Source organism: Peromyscus californicus, unplaced genomic scaffold (genome assembly GCF_007827085.1).
Source record: "Peromyscus californicus insignis strain IS unplaced genomic scaffold, ASM782708v3 Scaffold_5__1_contigs__length_169319896, whole genome shotgun sequence".
NCBI lineage: Eukaryota > Metazoa > Chordata > Mammalia > Rodentia > Cricetidae > Peromyscus > Peromyscus californicus.
In genome coordinates, this window is record NW_026294573.1 from 32,558,475 (window position 1) to 32,574,371 (window position 15,897).

General features: G+C 52.1%; 1 protein-coding gene across 1 annotated transcript; it reads right to left on the bottom strand.

The window, feature by feature from the left end:
• Positions 1–1,323: 1,323 nt before the first annotated feature.
• LOC128096954 (regulating synaptic membrane exocytosis protein 3-like) lies at positions 1,324–14,731 on the bottom strand. The gene is given in 6 exon segments (XM_052717173.1): positions 1,324–6,765; positions 8,616–8,755; positions 8,993–9,094; positions 10,881–10,990; positions 14,480–14,511; positions 14,513–14,731. Coding segments are annotated over 6 exon segments (822 nt in total). The 3' UTR covers positions 1,324–6,546.
• Positions 14,732–15,897: the final 1,166 nt, after the last annotated feature.

A 15,897-nucleotide genomic window follows, 5' to 3' on the forward strand; every position in this document is an offset into this window, starting at 1 on the left:
ACTGGCATTCGCAGGACACAGCCCTTCCAACCACATCTGTAGCGGCCCCCCCCCCCCCCCCCCGCCCCTTTAAATTAAAGTTATATTTCCTTCTTGAAGGATTCTGGATGACCTAGAATTTCCTATATAAAAAAGGCTGGTCTCAAACTCAGAGAGACCCACTTGCTTCGGCCTCTCCAGTGCTGGGATTAAAGGCACATGCCACATCACCCAGCAAATGTAGTTTTAAAATTTAAGTGTATATGCATATGCCCACTTGTCTATATGTGTACTGTGTGTGAGGGTGCTGGTGGAAGCCAGAAGAGGGCATCAGAACCCTAGGAACTGGAGTTAGAGGCAGTTGTGAGTTGCCTGGCATGAGAGCTGGGAACTAAACCTTGGTCCTCCGGGAGAGCACTAGGTACTCTGAACTAGTTAGCCATCATCTCTCAAACCTTTTTTTTTTTTTTTTTAAAGATTTATTTATTTATTATGTATACAGCATGTATGACTGCAGGTCAAAAGAGGGCACCAGATCTCATTACAGATGGTTGTGAGCCACCATGTGGTTGCTGGGAATTGAACTCAGGACCTCTGGAAGAGCAGTCAGTGCTCTTAACCACTGAGTCATCTCTCCAGCCCCTTTTGTTTTTTGATATGATGATTATCAAATTAAGAAAGTTACCTTTATAAGAAACCTTATAAAATGCCTTTTCTGCATTAGGATAAACACCTTTCTCCTTTAATCTATTAATGTAGTAAATTACAGAGATGAATTTTTCTAATAATAATGAAACATCTTGCATGCCCATGATAAACACTGCTTACTTATGTCGTACTACTACTACGTTTTAGGAATTGTTGGAATTCACGGTCTATATTTAGGATTTTCACATCCTTTGGAGGCGGGGGTGGGGCAAGGGGTGCTGGAGAAGCCAGTGATTACTGAAAGCCCAGTCCAGAGCCTGACTACTGGTGGTGTTTCTGTCAGGTGTGGCGGAGTCAGCCTTATATGAGCAGCCTTTGCCCTCTCCCTCCTGTCCACTCTATTTGGGTGTGCCCTGGAGAGTCCGTGGAGACAGAAAGCTCCGAGGGCCAGTAAGCAAGGGTCCCTGGGAGACCACACTGGGAAGCCAACTGACCAGTGTGATCCCTCCCATGGCTCAGGAGTATCACTGTGGCAACTAAGCTTCCAGGCAGAGGTCACAGACCCAGGTTCATGCCTTTTTCTGAGCTGTATCTCTCTTCTGCCTCTCGGCCAAGGCAGCATCCTCCTCCTCTTTATTACTCAGAACCATTTTCTTTCCCAAAATAAAGACCAGCCTCAGAAAGCCACACATGAAACCAATTTCAAATGAACTTTATTTATTTATTTTTTTTTTTTGCTGCCCAAATACTGTACATGCAGAAGCCGTGTGAAGAATTTTCTCCTCAAGGGGATTGGCAAGGACGTCACATGAGACAGCCGGCATTCCCTCCCAGCTGCCCACCTGCCATCCAGGAGCCGCGGTTTGGAAAGACGCTGCACACAGAAACTGCAGAGGGCTCAGGTATAAAAGGCTAATTGCTTCTTATCTAAACAGTGTGCTTGTCAGTCCCTAACAGCTCTGGCTCGCTCTCTCCGCAGGATGCATTTGGAAATTCTAAAAAAGGGGTTCCTGCCTTCTGTGAGTTTCCATGCTACAGAAGTTGCTAGAAGTCTTGGGTCTGCTTTCCCTGAGGAAGCAGCCACTCTGCGTTCTGAGATAACGTTTGGGAGAAGACGTTTGGGGAGAAGCGGTTTTAAAAAGCCAAATACTTGGGAAGTTCCTTCTCTCGTCCCATCAGAGAGAATTCCTTTAAGAGGCTCTGAGCGTCCACTCTTCCTGGGCTGTCATCTAGAAGCAGAATGAGAACTGGCCCTACTCAGGATTCAGCCGAGGTGGCGACATTACGGCACCTTGGAAACAGTCGTTTCTCACCAAGACCAGAGAGTGGCGGGAGGGCGGTGGGGGGATGGACGACAAATCACAAAGAGGTGAAGCCACATTTGTCGGGCTCTGGGGTTCTCTTGTCAGGAGTAGTATCTGAGCATGGACCAAATGAGGACCTGCTCCCAGCAGGAGAACCAAGGGAGATGAACCTGGCCTCTCACCACCCTCCTCAACTCCGAGCATGGGGGAAGCCATGGAGCAACTAGCTAATGCTCTGATTTACAGATGAGGACGCCAAGGCCCGGTGAGGAGTCTCACACAAGGTCACAGTTTCTGGCAAAAAGAGGGGGAAAAAAAAAAAGGTAAAGAACAGCCATCCCTGTCCAGGTCATTGGCTAATGGGGCAGATGCTCAGTTGTCCCTGGTATTCTCAGGCCCAGGGACCCTTCCTGGCATCAGTATGGACTTCCCGGCAGGCCCTGTCCCTGTTGGCTAGTGTCCAGCCAGAGTCAGTTTCTCCAAAGCAACACTCATGTTTTTCAAGGAGTACCTGCCGAGACAGACTAGGCCGCAGGGAGGAGACAAGGTCTCTCACTCACAGGGCTTTTCTTACAGGCACAGCCATGCCGGGCCCACAGAAGCCCACACTCAGGGTTGGGGGAGGGGAGTTGCTTTGCTACATTAAAGATTAAGCCCTTTGTCAGAGAACAAGGACCTTCCCTTGGGCATGCCAACATCTGATCTGTGTGTGTCCAGCTCCACCGACAGAGCCGGTGCCCAAGGAGGCCAAGTTGCTCTCTTTGGCATTCACTGACATTGCTCTGAGATGCTCAGGCACTCTCAAAATGACCCTTTCCCAGTCAGGCCAGGCTGATCCGGCCACCATCGAGCCACACCTAATTGGATGGGGCTCCCCTGCTCTCTGATGGTGGTTAATCTCCCCAGCCTCTTTGGACCTGGGCTAGAAGCAGAGCAGACTGGAGGGAGAAGGCAGGGAAAGAGTCTACATTTCCATCTCCTCCTCTCTGATCATCCAGCGGAAGATGATGCAGGAGAGGGGGCACATTCAAAAGAATGTCTATGTGTCAGGACATTGGAGACAACTGAGGAGCAGGAGAGAAGAGGAGGTGGTAGGGAAGCAGGCCTCTTCTGGTCCACCTCCCCGTGGCCACTACAGAAATGCTGCTGGACAAGCTTTCAGGCCCCACCTGAAGTACCACATCTCCCCACACTGTGGAGAGCAACCTCGGTCAAAGGCAGCGACTTCTTAAAAGAGTTTGCACAGTGCTGGATGCAATCGGAGAAACACAGAAGAGCAGCCTTGCTGGGGCGCCACTGCTTCCTAGGGCAAGGGTGATGGAGAACATGAGGTATCAGGAGCTCTGGGTCCCCGGGGAAGCAGAACCTGCAGTGTGAGGCCCCTGGGTATGACAGGGCTCCTGGGAACACAGTTGAGGATTGTGCTACATTTCATTTCCATAGAAATGCCCTGGGAGGGCTCAATTGTCTTTAAAAAACAAAACAAAAAACAAAACAGAGGCTGCTGGTCTCCCCCAGGCTGGCAGTAAAGGAAGAGCTGGCATGCTTCCTTGGTGGGGGGTCGAGCCCCTGGGAGAGTTAGCTTGACCCCAGTGCAGGACCACCAGGCACCACCTCCCCTGCCTCTCCAGAGCTTTCCTTGGTCTTCCCTCTACCCAATGGCATGCTGGCACTGCCCAGGACCCGCTGAATAGGTGATCCTCAGTAGAGCTGGGTGGGAGGAGAGACTGGATGAGAGCCTTTGGAACGGATTCTTCCCCAAAGGACCAAATATCCCCTTGTCAAACCAAGCCTTGGCCCATTTCCTAGAGAATGTTTCCCATCACAGAGTCCCATCTCTGCCTTCCTTGTAGGGAAGGAATCTGTTAAAAAGTGGGACAGGCTGAGCAGGGCAGAAATACAGAGACACATGCTCTGAGTCATTCATCACTGCCCACAGCCCAGCATCTCTCGCTGCAGGGTTACTCCTGTCTCAGCCACAGCGCTGATGAATCTGGCCTGCCTAGAGGAGGTGGGACAACTGAGTTCCACTCCTGTGACCACTGCCGCCTGGGGCAAGGGGTTATGTGAGGTGGCCCGCTGGTGAGGGAACTCACCAGGACCCAGTTACTTCTTGACCCATTGTCCTTTCCTCAGAGGGCAGATGGCTCCCAGCCCAGACAAGTCACACTCCTCTTCTGAGACAGGGCTATCTCTAGAATGGCATCCCAGTGGAGCCCTGCAGCCAGGGTGCTGAGAAACAGACCTTTAAATCCAGCCCCTCTATCACATGGACATACTAGCCTTACACACCCCACATGTGTGGGCAAGAATCTAGGTGGGATTACTTCTTCAGTGTTAAAAGGAGTGAATTTCTCAAGATCAATTGGGGGGGGGGCTACCTTCCATGAGAGGGATGGGACAGCCAAGTCATCTCCTAGGCAGTTTACAGCCACCGACTGTAGGCGGGCAGGTCAGCAGGAGTTCCCAGCACATCATCATCCCCTGTGCTAAGCCTCCTAAATGAGAAACTCCAAGGCCGGAAGCCCCTCTGCTGGCAGCTCCCACTTCTGGAGGTGACTCAGTGCTACCTCAGCAAAGGTCTATGCTGTCAGTGGGTTACTGAGCCTCCTCCACTCCAGATGGCTTTCACACCATCCGGAGGATAACTGCTTTACAGGTGCACACGCCACAAGCAAGAGGAAAACAGCCCTTTGCAAGCCAGTTTCCTCCTTGCCCCCTACCCGTTAAGGCTCAGAGGCCAGAGCACTTCGCCTCGTGTCTAGTGACATGGGAGATACATATACTCCCAGCCGGCAAGGCTGGCAAGGGAACGTCACTGGCCACTACCTCACTCACCTGCCTGCGCAGACATCCTCAGTCCTGTTCACTATCTTCCGCCTCAACCCCAGTTTGTGTGGGGGCTTCTTCACTATCTTTCTTTGCAAGGAGGGTGCAGGACTCTGACTACGGGGAGGTCTTTTGGGCTGGGCTGGCTTTATGTACCCCAGCTTTGGTACAAATGGAATTCACACACGGGCCAAGGATTTTTCACAGTTACCCTGGTAGCTCTCCCTGCCTAGGGACTTGGGCTAGAGGCATGGCCACACTTGGAGATGGGCTAGAAGAGAGGCAGAAAGAGAGCCTTCCTCTACCCTACCCCCCACCACCCCTCCTCCTTCCTATTGGACATGGACCAGGGCTGCTTTGCCATCTCCCAGGCAGCCTCCAATTCCACCCCATAGCTAAAGAGGAGAGGAACGGGTACGACGTCCCAGAGCTAGCCTTTAGTATTAACAGCCATCTCAGGCTCAAGCCCAGGCACTAGTCCCTCCAACAGGGTTCTCAGTGGTTGGGAGGAGCCCCAACCGGACAAGGGAACGGGGTAGTAAAGCAGAGGCAGCTGGGGTGCCTAGTGCAGGCCACTGCCCAGAGGAGCAGAGGGCCACTCAAGAAAGGCAGGGAGGTGAGGGTAAGTATTGCTGGTACAGAGCTGGTGACAGAGGCACCCTCGAGTGCAGAGCCAGGCTGCTCATGGAGTTAGGAGGCTGGAGCCCTGGTGTGTCAGAACCCTAGCTGGGGACTGGTGTCTAGAGATGAGCAAAGAAAGCAGAACCCTGGAAGAACGCTTCATGCGGCTAATCCCCAGGCCAGACAGGGCTCTTGACAGTGGCTCAAAACAATTCAGCCTTAGTCCCCCTGACTTCAGCAAGCAGCCCTACCCATGACACCTCTTACCAAGCCATGCTCCCTCAAGGATAAGTCCAAAAGGGGTCAGGCCCATCCTTGATGTCCGAGAAGGCCATCTGATTTGACAGAAACCCCCCTGGGCCCACTAGGGGAGCTCCTTTGGCATGCTGGAGCACACTCCAGCAGAGGGGAGGCCAGGCCATAGCATGTCCTCCAGTGTGTCTGTCCAGCACCCTGGAACTCAGCTCTCCTGTACTTGGCCTGTAAGAAGGTGCCAGCCCCAGGGAGAAACACTCTCAAGGCCCCTCCTCCCCAGACATCCTGTCTTCCTGGGGGCTGGGCCAGGGCGATGAGTGAGCATGCCACATGCTTGTGGAGTGCATTCAATGGGATGGTGGCCAGCACGGCTGGGGGCGGGAGAAGAGACTGGATTCCTAGAGGGCACCAGGTATGGTCAGCTGCAATGGATGCTGCATTCCTCAAAAAAGAGCAGCAATGCTGGGAGAGGAAGGAAACAAAAGACAGGACAGGAAACCAAGTGGAGACCAGAGACAAGAACCAGGCCGGGACCAAGCAAGGCCCACCAGTGGCCACATCCCCTACTTCCACCCCTGGAGACTCCAGGGACGAGATGTGTCCACATGATGCTCCTTTGGATTCTTTCCAGCAAGATACAGAGGTGTGGACTGCAGTCCATGTGGTCACCAGGACTGACTGTACCCAGACAAATGGACAGATAAAATGTGGTCACACACGCGCACACACACACACAGACACACAAACACACACTACAGTCTCCACTACCAGCTGGGACAAGCCCAGCGGCCAACAGGCATGCAGCAGGGCGAGGGGTCCAGAAAGACATGGAGACTATGTACAGGGGGCAGTGTGGCCAGCAGGCTCCCTTCCCCCTCCAGCCCCTGGCCTCTTGTCCTCAGTGAGGTCCTTAGGAGCACGAGGGGGAGGGGCTGGTGGCACTCTCCAAAGAGGACTGGGACAGGCGCCTGGTAAGGGATCCGAGTGTGGAGTCAGCCACAGAGGATGTGGGGAAGAGTTTGTACCAGCCCGTGACAGCAGCACTTAGGTCCAACTCGTCCAGCATGATCTGGGCCATACCCATGAAGCACTTGTGGTCCATACGGCCGTAGTCTCCCCAGACGATCACCTGGCAGAAGGAGGGGGAAGGGGGAGGCACTGAACCTCCAGGACTGGGCAGCGGGCCCAGGACCTACCAGCTTCCCGAGGGCACAGATGGGAGAGTCAGAATTAAAAACAATACGGGCATGTACTTTCTGAGTGCCTGGGACATGGCAGACTGTATCCTATGGGGGCCATGCATCATCTCAACTGTTGTAACAAGTATTTTTTCACCCCTGTGGCGGGGTTTAACTAACCAACACAATGCCCCACAGTGATCTGGGATTAGATACTGGGTGGATCTGGTTCCAGACCTCCTAGCACCCCAGGCAGCAGCTCTCGCCACAAAGGAACGGACGTGTTCAGGGCCCGGGTCATAGGGTCATAGCTGCGGCCCTGCTGCTGGCTGCTGTGGGCCTCAATAAGGCCCTTGCCCTGACTGTCTCCATCTGGAATTCGAGGAGGAAGAGATTGGCTCAATGAGTTTTCAAACATTTTTAAAAACAGCCATCTGATATTGGGCCTCTGCCCCAGAACCCCAGAGTTCTGCAGCCCTTCGGTTTGTAACCCCATGGGCCCTTAGGACAGAACCCCATCACAGCTCAGAGGAACAGCCTGCTACGAGTTGGACAAGCTGGAGGATTAAAAACATCAGAGGTGGATTCCTGAAAGGGGATTATGGGATTCCAGGCTCTTCCTCGGCTTTCCAAGCGCCCCGAGGTGAGCAGCTGTCTCCACAGCCCCAACCGGCAGTGGACTTGAGTCTCCAAACCTCACCCAGAATAATCTTTTCTCCTTTAGAATGAATCTTGGGTGTTTGTTACAAATAAGTAAGCCAGGCTTCAGGCAAGGCAAGCCACCACCACTTTTAACTTGGTGGGTGTCTGCCTATGTGCAAACTCTTAAACGTTTTTAAAAATATGTATGTGCATGCATAAACATGAGTGAAGGTTCCCACAGGGGCCAGAGGCACTGGGACCTCCTGGAGCTGGAGCCAGAGGCAGTTGTGAGTCACCCTGACATGTGTGACAGGAACTGTCTTCTACAACAGTGGTGCATGCTCTTAACCTCTGGGCCATCTCTTCTCCGCACATCCTAACCACAATGAGTGTCAAGCAGTTGAGCCAAGAAAGTCAGGTAGGCCCATGTGAACTCAGGTTCATCTACTGAAGAGGCGCAATGAGGCAACACCCGTCCCTCATGCTCATCAGGAAAAGCCACCGATACATTGTTTCATTCTCAAGGAGCTGGCTGGCCCGAGAGTCACCCCGACTTGGGCTCAGTTCTGCTCATCACTCAACTGAGCAGGCCCTTCATCTTTCTGAGACCCCGCCTCCTCGTTTGCAAAATGGGGAAACCACACCTCCTTCCCAGGATCACCTCTGAGGAAGACATAAATCATTCTAGAAAGTGCCTAGCAACACCCAGCACCCAGTGAGGGACAAGGCACAGGTAGGAAAGGTAGGAAAGTGGAGACGGCCCGCGAATAAAGCCTGGTTCTCCTGCCCAGCTGGGAGAATGGGGAGCTATTTCACTATCGCCCAAAACCCTCTGAACTGTTGGGGAACAAAAGCATGGGCTGCGACATTAAAACACAGAGGGGAACAGGAAGAGGGAGGGAAGGAGGTGGGGAGAGAAAGAAAAAGGGGGCTGGCGAGATGGCCCAGCAGGTGAAGTGCTTTCCACAGAAGCTGAAGGACCTCAGTTCAATGCCCGGAAGCCACGTCAAGGTGAAGGAGAACTGACTCCACTCTACATGTGTGCCTCCCAAATGCACGCGCACCCACCCCCCACGATGACAAAGAAGAGGCGAAGTAAATGAATGCACCTGGTTCAATGCTTGACCTGAACTTGAGCGTCCACCCTGTAAACACTGACCTGCAGAACCTTGCCTTGGGGCCCCTCGTCAAAGAGCAGAGCCTGCTGGTACAAGGGATCACAGGTCTTCTTGGCCACCTTCGTTTTTTTCTTGGCTACACATGCCCCGTTCTCCAGCAGGTAAGCCTTGATATAGGTGGCTGAAAATGAAGGAGCATGGTTGGGAGAGATGCCATAGCCTGCCCCCACCCTCCAGGTGGTTCTGGTGGGGTGTGGGGGTGGGGTGAGCTGGCCCAGCTTGCTCACCAACCTTCCATCCAGGCAAGGTGTGAATCACTGTCCACAGCACTGCTTTAGGGCACCGGTGAGCTGAGGACTTGCTAGTATCCCATCCCTGCCAAGACCCTTCCTCACATCTCCCAGCAGCTCAGCCTCACCTGGGAGGGATTTGGAGCCTGGTTTGGGGGTCAGGCCCCGAGCTTCGATCACTTCCACCTCCAGCTGGCCGCTCCGGTCCATGATGGCAATGTGCACGTCTCCTGCAAGGGAAAAGAACAGAAGTCCAGGTGAAGTCAGATGGGGCAGGCTGGAAGATGAAACGGAGACCACCACCCTGCGGGGGATGCTGCGGGGTCCCTGGAAAGGGACTGTGACAGAGCATGCTGCACATGTTGAAACTGCTACTTCAAAGGGACTAAGAAACACTGTGATAGGCTGTGGGGGAAGGACCCTCAAGGGACACATGCTCAGGTCATAACTAAGGGCTACCGAACTCTTACCTATGTCTGGTGGACTGGGGGCTTCTGCTTCGCTACACAGAACAGGCAAGTCTGGGAGGCAGAGCCTACACAGCAGCCCTCAGCCAGTCTCTTTATTATATGTCAGACAGATACCAAGAGAGTATCCACGCGAAGAGACGCTAAGCTACGAGCCTGCCCAGGACATCTTTGACCCTGGACAAAGGGAGTAGGGCGGGCCCCCATCACCTGCACGCTGAAAGCCAAGAGCTCATAACTTACTCCAAAAAGGTATGGGCTTCAGTCACGCTGACTTCCAGGATCTCTAGCTTTGCTCATTGTGGGGGAGCTAAGTTTAGAACTACACAGTGGTTGTTTGGAACACCCTTCCAATGGGTGTAGAATTATAAACTTCATCTCCACCCCCCAAAAGAAAATTAATTGAGTTAGACTTTGAGTTCAGTCAACCATCATCGTCAACGTGTTATTATTGGCATTTATATACTTTGGGGGCAGGAATTCACCACATTCAGAGACACCTCGAAATTTATCCTCCTCCTCCTCCCTCCAGTGATTCCCGACCTTGGCAAGGAGACCATCAATCTATCACAACATGCCTAACCGGGAATGTACACTTGTCTTTCCTGGTTTGGAACACAAGGGGGGCACCACACACAAAATATTCTACGTTCTGATGGGTCAGTAAAGATTATGGAAGTGGCTGGCACTTCTCGGTGTGTGTAGGGATAAGGGATTGGGATAATGAGCAGGCTCCAGTACTAACCAAAATCTCGGAATTAAACAAATTAAACAAATCTAATACCCAAGGCCAGAAGAGAGTGGACCTTGACTCTGAGGGTCTTGTGGACCCCTCTTCCAAGGAAGGATAGTGCCACATACAGAGTCCTAAACTGGCACAGAATCCCAGCTCCACTGTCGGCATCACTTCCCTCTTCTGCTGTGAGGGTCAAAGGTCAAGAACCATCAGGAGGGGGTTGAGTAGAGACATCTGGATCAGGCAAAGCTCAGGCCAAACTGATGGGGAAGCCTGCCTGAACATGGGGAGGGGAAAGCTTGAGAGCGGCTAAGAGGACCCGATGTGGGCTTTGAGAAGAGCTTCCTAGCTGACAGAAAGAGAGATGAGAAAATTACTAAAGGTCCCTCAGTGCCAGATGCTGTTGGGCGTAACAAGTCCAATTAGCCACAGTTCCTAAGGAGAACACTAAAATGCTTTATAGAAAGTATCTAGCAGGAGCTCAGAAAGGGTGATGAGATTGGAGAACTAAAGTAGGAATTACTGATTCCATTTTCCCGATGAGGAAACCGAGGCTCAAAGAAGGGTCGTGACTTACTTGTCCAAGGTCAGAGAAGGTAAATCAACAGGAGCCAACAGTGTCTACACAGCAGGGGAGGGTGACTGCGGGGGGGGGGGGGGGGGGGGGGGCGCAGGGGCAGTCTGGAGAAACTGCTGCTGAACAGTGAGGAGAGGAAGGCTGGGACCCTGGCCCCTCCTGCTGCCTGCCCTGCCGTACACAGGGCCTCACTGCTGTGCCCCCCACACCCTGCTTGTCCTTCTTCCAAGACTTACCCATGGGGGGTGTGGCCAGTGTTTGTCGCCCCACAATCTGGGCTGGTCCCAGGCCATCCAGAAAATCACTGAACTGGCTTTCAGCTCCAAGCCGTGTGGGGAAAATAAACCTGCAGAAGGAAGCAGAGGGCACGTGAGGGTAGCAGGGGGGTTATCGGCGGGGATGGATGCAAAGGCCCTACATCCAGGGAGCTGTGCCTCCGTTTCTCGCCTGTACACTGTGGCTAGATTACTCTAACTGGGAGTGAACACCTGTTCATTTCTGCATGTTGAAGAAAAATACTTCAGGCTTCGTGTTTTTAGACAGTCCCACTGTGTACTTCTGGCTAACCTAGAATTCACTATGTAGCCCAGGCTGGCCTCAGATTCATGACAATCCTCCTGCCTTAGCCTCCCAAGTGGGTAACAAGCAGGTCCCATAGTATCTGGCGTGGAAAAAGATACTTTAATATTATTAAAGAGACTAATGAAGATATTTAAGGCATTAGATCCTTATTTTTATTTATTTCTTGAGGACTTGTGCATTGCAAGCTGGCTTCAGACTAATGATGAAGCCAAGGTTGGCCTGGAATTCCTAATCCTTCTGGGATTACAGGCATGTACCAGTATGCCCAGCTTATGCAGTGCTAGGGACGGACCCCAGAGCTTCATGCTTGCTGGATGGACATGCTACCAACTGAGCTACATCCCAGCCCAAGCCCAGAGATTTCTGAAGTGATCATTAGAGGGCAGGGCATCCTCATGAGAGCATGCCAAAGCCAAGAATGAGAGACAAGCTGGAGGGACTCTTACTGCCTGAATAAGTTCCAAGAACTGAGGTTTGATTATTTTTTTTTTTTAACCAGAAATTTAAAATCCAAATCAATAAGGTGAGGTGGTTCTCAAAACGGCAGCTGAGACCAAAATAACCTAACGATGAGGTTGAGATGAATGGCAGGTGATTGTGGGTGGTCCGTGACTGGAGGGGAGGGGGCTGGAAATAGTAACAAGAAAAACTGACAGTGATTGAAAGCGGGCCAGCCGCCAGCAGCGCATTGAACGTTCCACGTGCCTTACATCATTAATCCTTACAACCAGGCCGTGTGGTAGGAACCATTATCCAACTTCACAGATGAAACAGACGTTTCCAAGAGGTAAGAGACTGGCCTTGTCTGCAACAGGGATGACACCTGGCTCACCGGGGGATGGTGTGGGGGAAACGGTCTAGACACATGAGGTACAACAATTGGCAATGAATTTTGCTTCTGCCTCTGCGGCTGCCATCATGTCCTCAGCCCCAGATGTTCTGGGCACGGCCAACAGGGACAGCTTGCCCAGGGGCCACAGTGAACTCGAATATGCAGATCTTTTAGGGGCAGCCATGAACGGTGGGTCAGAGAAGAGTCCCTGTTGGACAGTCTGGAGTAGGGGCTCCAGTGGCTAGTGACGGGCAGCGGGGAGCAATGGGTTTGTGGGACAGACCCTGCATTTCTCTTAGAAGGCTCATCTTCCCCCCTTAGGAAGAGGCTTCAAGGCATCTACTTTTATTAATCATGATCAACAATAGCCTAGTGTCATTCTTTTTTGTATCAGGGTGGGTACATATGTGCTGGTGTGTGTGTGTGTGTGTGTGTTCAAGAGCCAGAGGTCATCATTGGGTGTCTTCCTCAATCACTTTCTAGCTTAATTGTTTAGACAATCTTTCACTGAACCTGGAGTTTGTAGATTTGGAGAGACCGGCTGCTAGCAAGTGCTAGGGATCCCCCTGTCTCTGTCTCCACGATAACGGGGTTATAGGCACGTGCACAATTACATCCGGCCTTTTTACATGGGCGCTGGAGACCCCCATTCTGGTTCTCGTGTGTGTGTACAGCAAGCCTTTCACTGACCGAGCCTTCTCCCTCTCATTTCTTGGCCTTCCTCCTCCTCTCTCCACCCACCCCTCTTTCATTGACCCAATGCCCCTTGTAGTCCAGGCCGGTTTGGAACTCACTATGTAGTCAAGTCTCTGACCTTAAACTCTTGGTCCTGCCTCCACTTCTCAAGGGCTAGATTTACAGGTGTGCACCACCCCACCCGCCCTGGTGTCACATTCTTATGACAATGAGACCTCAGAAGAAAAAAAGAGATGTAGACTCAAAGTCTCAGAACTGGGGTGCATGGGGTGTGTATGTGACTGGTATACGGTGTGGAGATTATGAATAAAGGTTATGGAATCAAGTGACCTTAGTGTAAACAATGGCCTGTGTCTTAAGAATTGTGCCTGTGGGTAAAGAGCCTCTGCCATTCAGGAGCTTCGGTTCCCTCATTGTACATGGAGACATGGATGGTTTCCAAATTCACTCAGGTTGGGCACAAGTGTTAAATGATCATAGCACATGGCTTCCAGAGAGGGGGTCACTAGCCTAAGGTACCCATCAATGCTCCGTACAAGGCAGGAGGTAGTAAATGCTAATGGCTACCTGTTTCCATGTTAGAAGGTACAGGTGGCCATCTGTACCTACGGGTTTTGCATCTGTGGATTCAAGCAACCACAGACTGAAAGTATTAAAAAAAGGGTTGTCTGTACTGAGCACAGACTCTTTTTTTATCATTATTCCTTAAACAATACAGTCTAGGCTGGGAATTGGGGTGTACACCTATAATACCAGTGCTTAGGAGGCTGAGGCAGGAGGATTCTGAATTTAAGGCCAGCCTGAGCTTTATAGTGAGACCGGTATAACAGGTATCACTATTGCATTTAGCTTTGACTGGGTGTTACAGGTGATCAAAAGAGGACCTGATCACACAGGAGGATGGGTACAGCGAGTATGCGAACACCGTACCAGTCAGTGTACTGAAGGGATACAAGAAGCTGTGGGTTTTAGATCCATGGGAGGTCTTGGAACCAATCCCACAGGGATGCCAAAGGGTCCCTGTACAGGAGTAAGGACAGTCACTGAATACTAAATAAGCCACTGGAGCCTGACACTGAAAATTATAGGGCCTTGATGAAAGAGAAGCAGAAAATCTACCAACTCCAATTCAGAACAGATCTGGAGGGTATCTAAGCAGTGACTGTCAAACGCTCACTCTCAACTCATCGCAAAAACAAACAGGCTGCTAACACCACAGCCCACTGCTGACCTATGCCGTCCTGAAAGAATCCTGCTACACAGGCTACACCTGTGTCTTCTAGTTCTTTCTCTAATGCTGCTTTTGACCCACTACAGCGATCTTACTTCCTGCCTATGAGTCACAAGGTAAGATGTGACTGTTCTAAAAACATGGATCTAGTCCAATTTTCTTCCTTAATCTCCAAGCAAGGTGATTTATAAAGATTTCACACAACTAAGCCAAGAAAATGAGTTTAGGCTTAAAAGGAATTTAGGGTCACATTTTCCTTCCTGCTCGTCTCCTCTGGAGCAGGGTGTAGGGTGGGAGATGGGAGGCAGGAAACCCAAGTTCCCTCCTGAAATGAAAGAACCAATGATGGGCTCCAGGTCCTCTGGGGTGTTCTGTTGGGAGCCATGGGAAGACCTGGGCCCAGGGACCAGACAGCTAGGAGAGGGGAAGGGGAAGCCAGGGCAGGGAGGTATGCAGACATCTTGGCTGGAAACCAAATTGGCAGGTGCACGCACGTGCCCTCGGAGCTGTTGCTGTTGGTACTCCCCATCAGTAGACTCCCGGCTGCCCTGGCGCGTCACCCGGCTCCGCATCTCCACCGCAATGCCAGTCTCCGTGCTCCGGCGGATGTTGCTGCGCAGCTTCTTAGTGGCCCCCTTCTGGGGTCCCCAACCCAAGAAGAGAGAGGGAACAAGGTCAAAACATGGCGTAGGCTTCTCGAAGAGTGCTACTAAAGTGCTGCTCTGGACAGAGAAGCAGGCGGGCATTTGCCCAGGCTGGGACACCACTGAGCTGACCCCTGGCCCAGCCCAGGGTAATGATACAGAGAAAGCTGCCCAGAGACATGCTGCGTGCCCCCAGAGAAATGCAGCTGTAGGTAGAGTCCTGCAGCGGAAGGGCCCTCCCCCTCCACGGGGTTCTCTTGACTCTGCCTTCCCATTCTGTTCAGCCCTCAGCCCCCAAACTTAAGAGTTGCTCCTTCCTCTCACTTCTGGAAAGTTTGTCTGTTCTGGGATTCCCAGATTTATTTTCTCTCTTTTGGATTCCTACCAGACCCCAAACCCACCACCTCTCTGCTGCCCTAGAAAAACCCCCATTGGAAGCCTGACCATTTGAAGTTGGCCTTCTCAAGGTAAGTCTGAAAAGGAGAGCATCACAACCGTCAAGCTGGACCTTGGAAGGCAAGATTGCAGGTGGGTGGGGCGGCTAGCTTAACCTGAGGTTGGATTTGAGAAGGTCCACAGCAGGCCCCTTCCCCTGTCTCTGCTCCTTCTATTCAGGGGCCCCCAGGCCCCTCCTCAGCCCTGCAGGAAACACAGGGCACTTTCCCTCTCTGAGTAGCACGCCAGCCTGCCTGGGTTTCCATGGCAACCTCCTTAGCATTGCAGTGTGGTCCCTCCAGACAGCTCTCCTCCTGGGCGGGGGTGGGGAGGGGAGACAGGCTGGGGTTTTGCAGGGACTCCCCTGCTAAAGCTTGATTGCTGAGCAACTTGATGGGGAGGAGAGTGGCACTCAGACGAGTCGGTACCAAAGGGGCCATTTGCTGCCACCAGTCACAGGCCCAAGAAAATGGTTAGTTGAGTGGCCTGCAAGGGTGCCTAGGGCAGGGTAACGGCACATTTATCCCTGAAGGCAGCCAGTAGTAGGCTGTGGAGAGAATGTTCAAGTCCACAGCTTGGGAAAAGAAGGCCTCTGCTCTTCCTATTTTGCCCCACTTACCCTTCAGGAAGTCCCCACTGGATGAGAGAAGGTCAGGAAGGCAAATACCAGCAGATAAGGTGGTGGAGGGGAGGTGATGGGAACAGGGGCAACATACAGAAAGATGTGTTCTCTAGACTCAGTGCAAGCTATCAGAATAGCTAGCATATTTGGGAATCGCTGACACACACACACACACACACACACACACACACAGAGTCATTTTAGTTCAGGC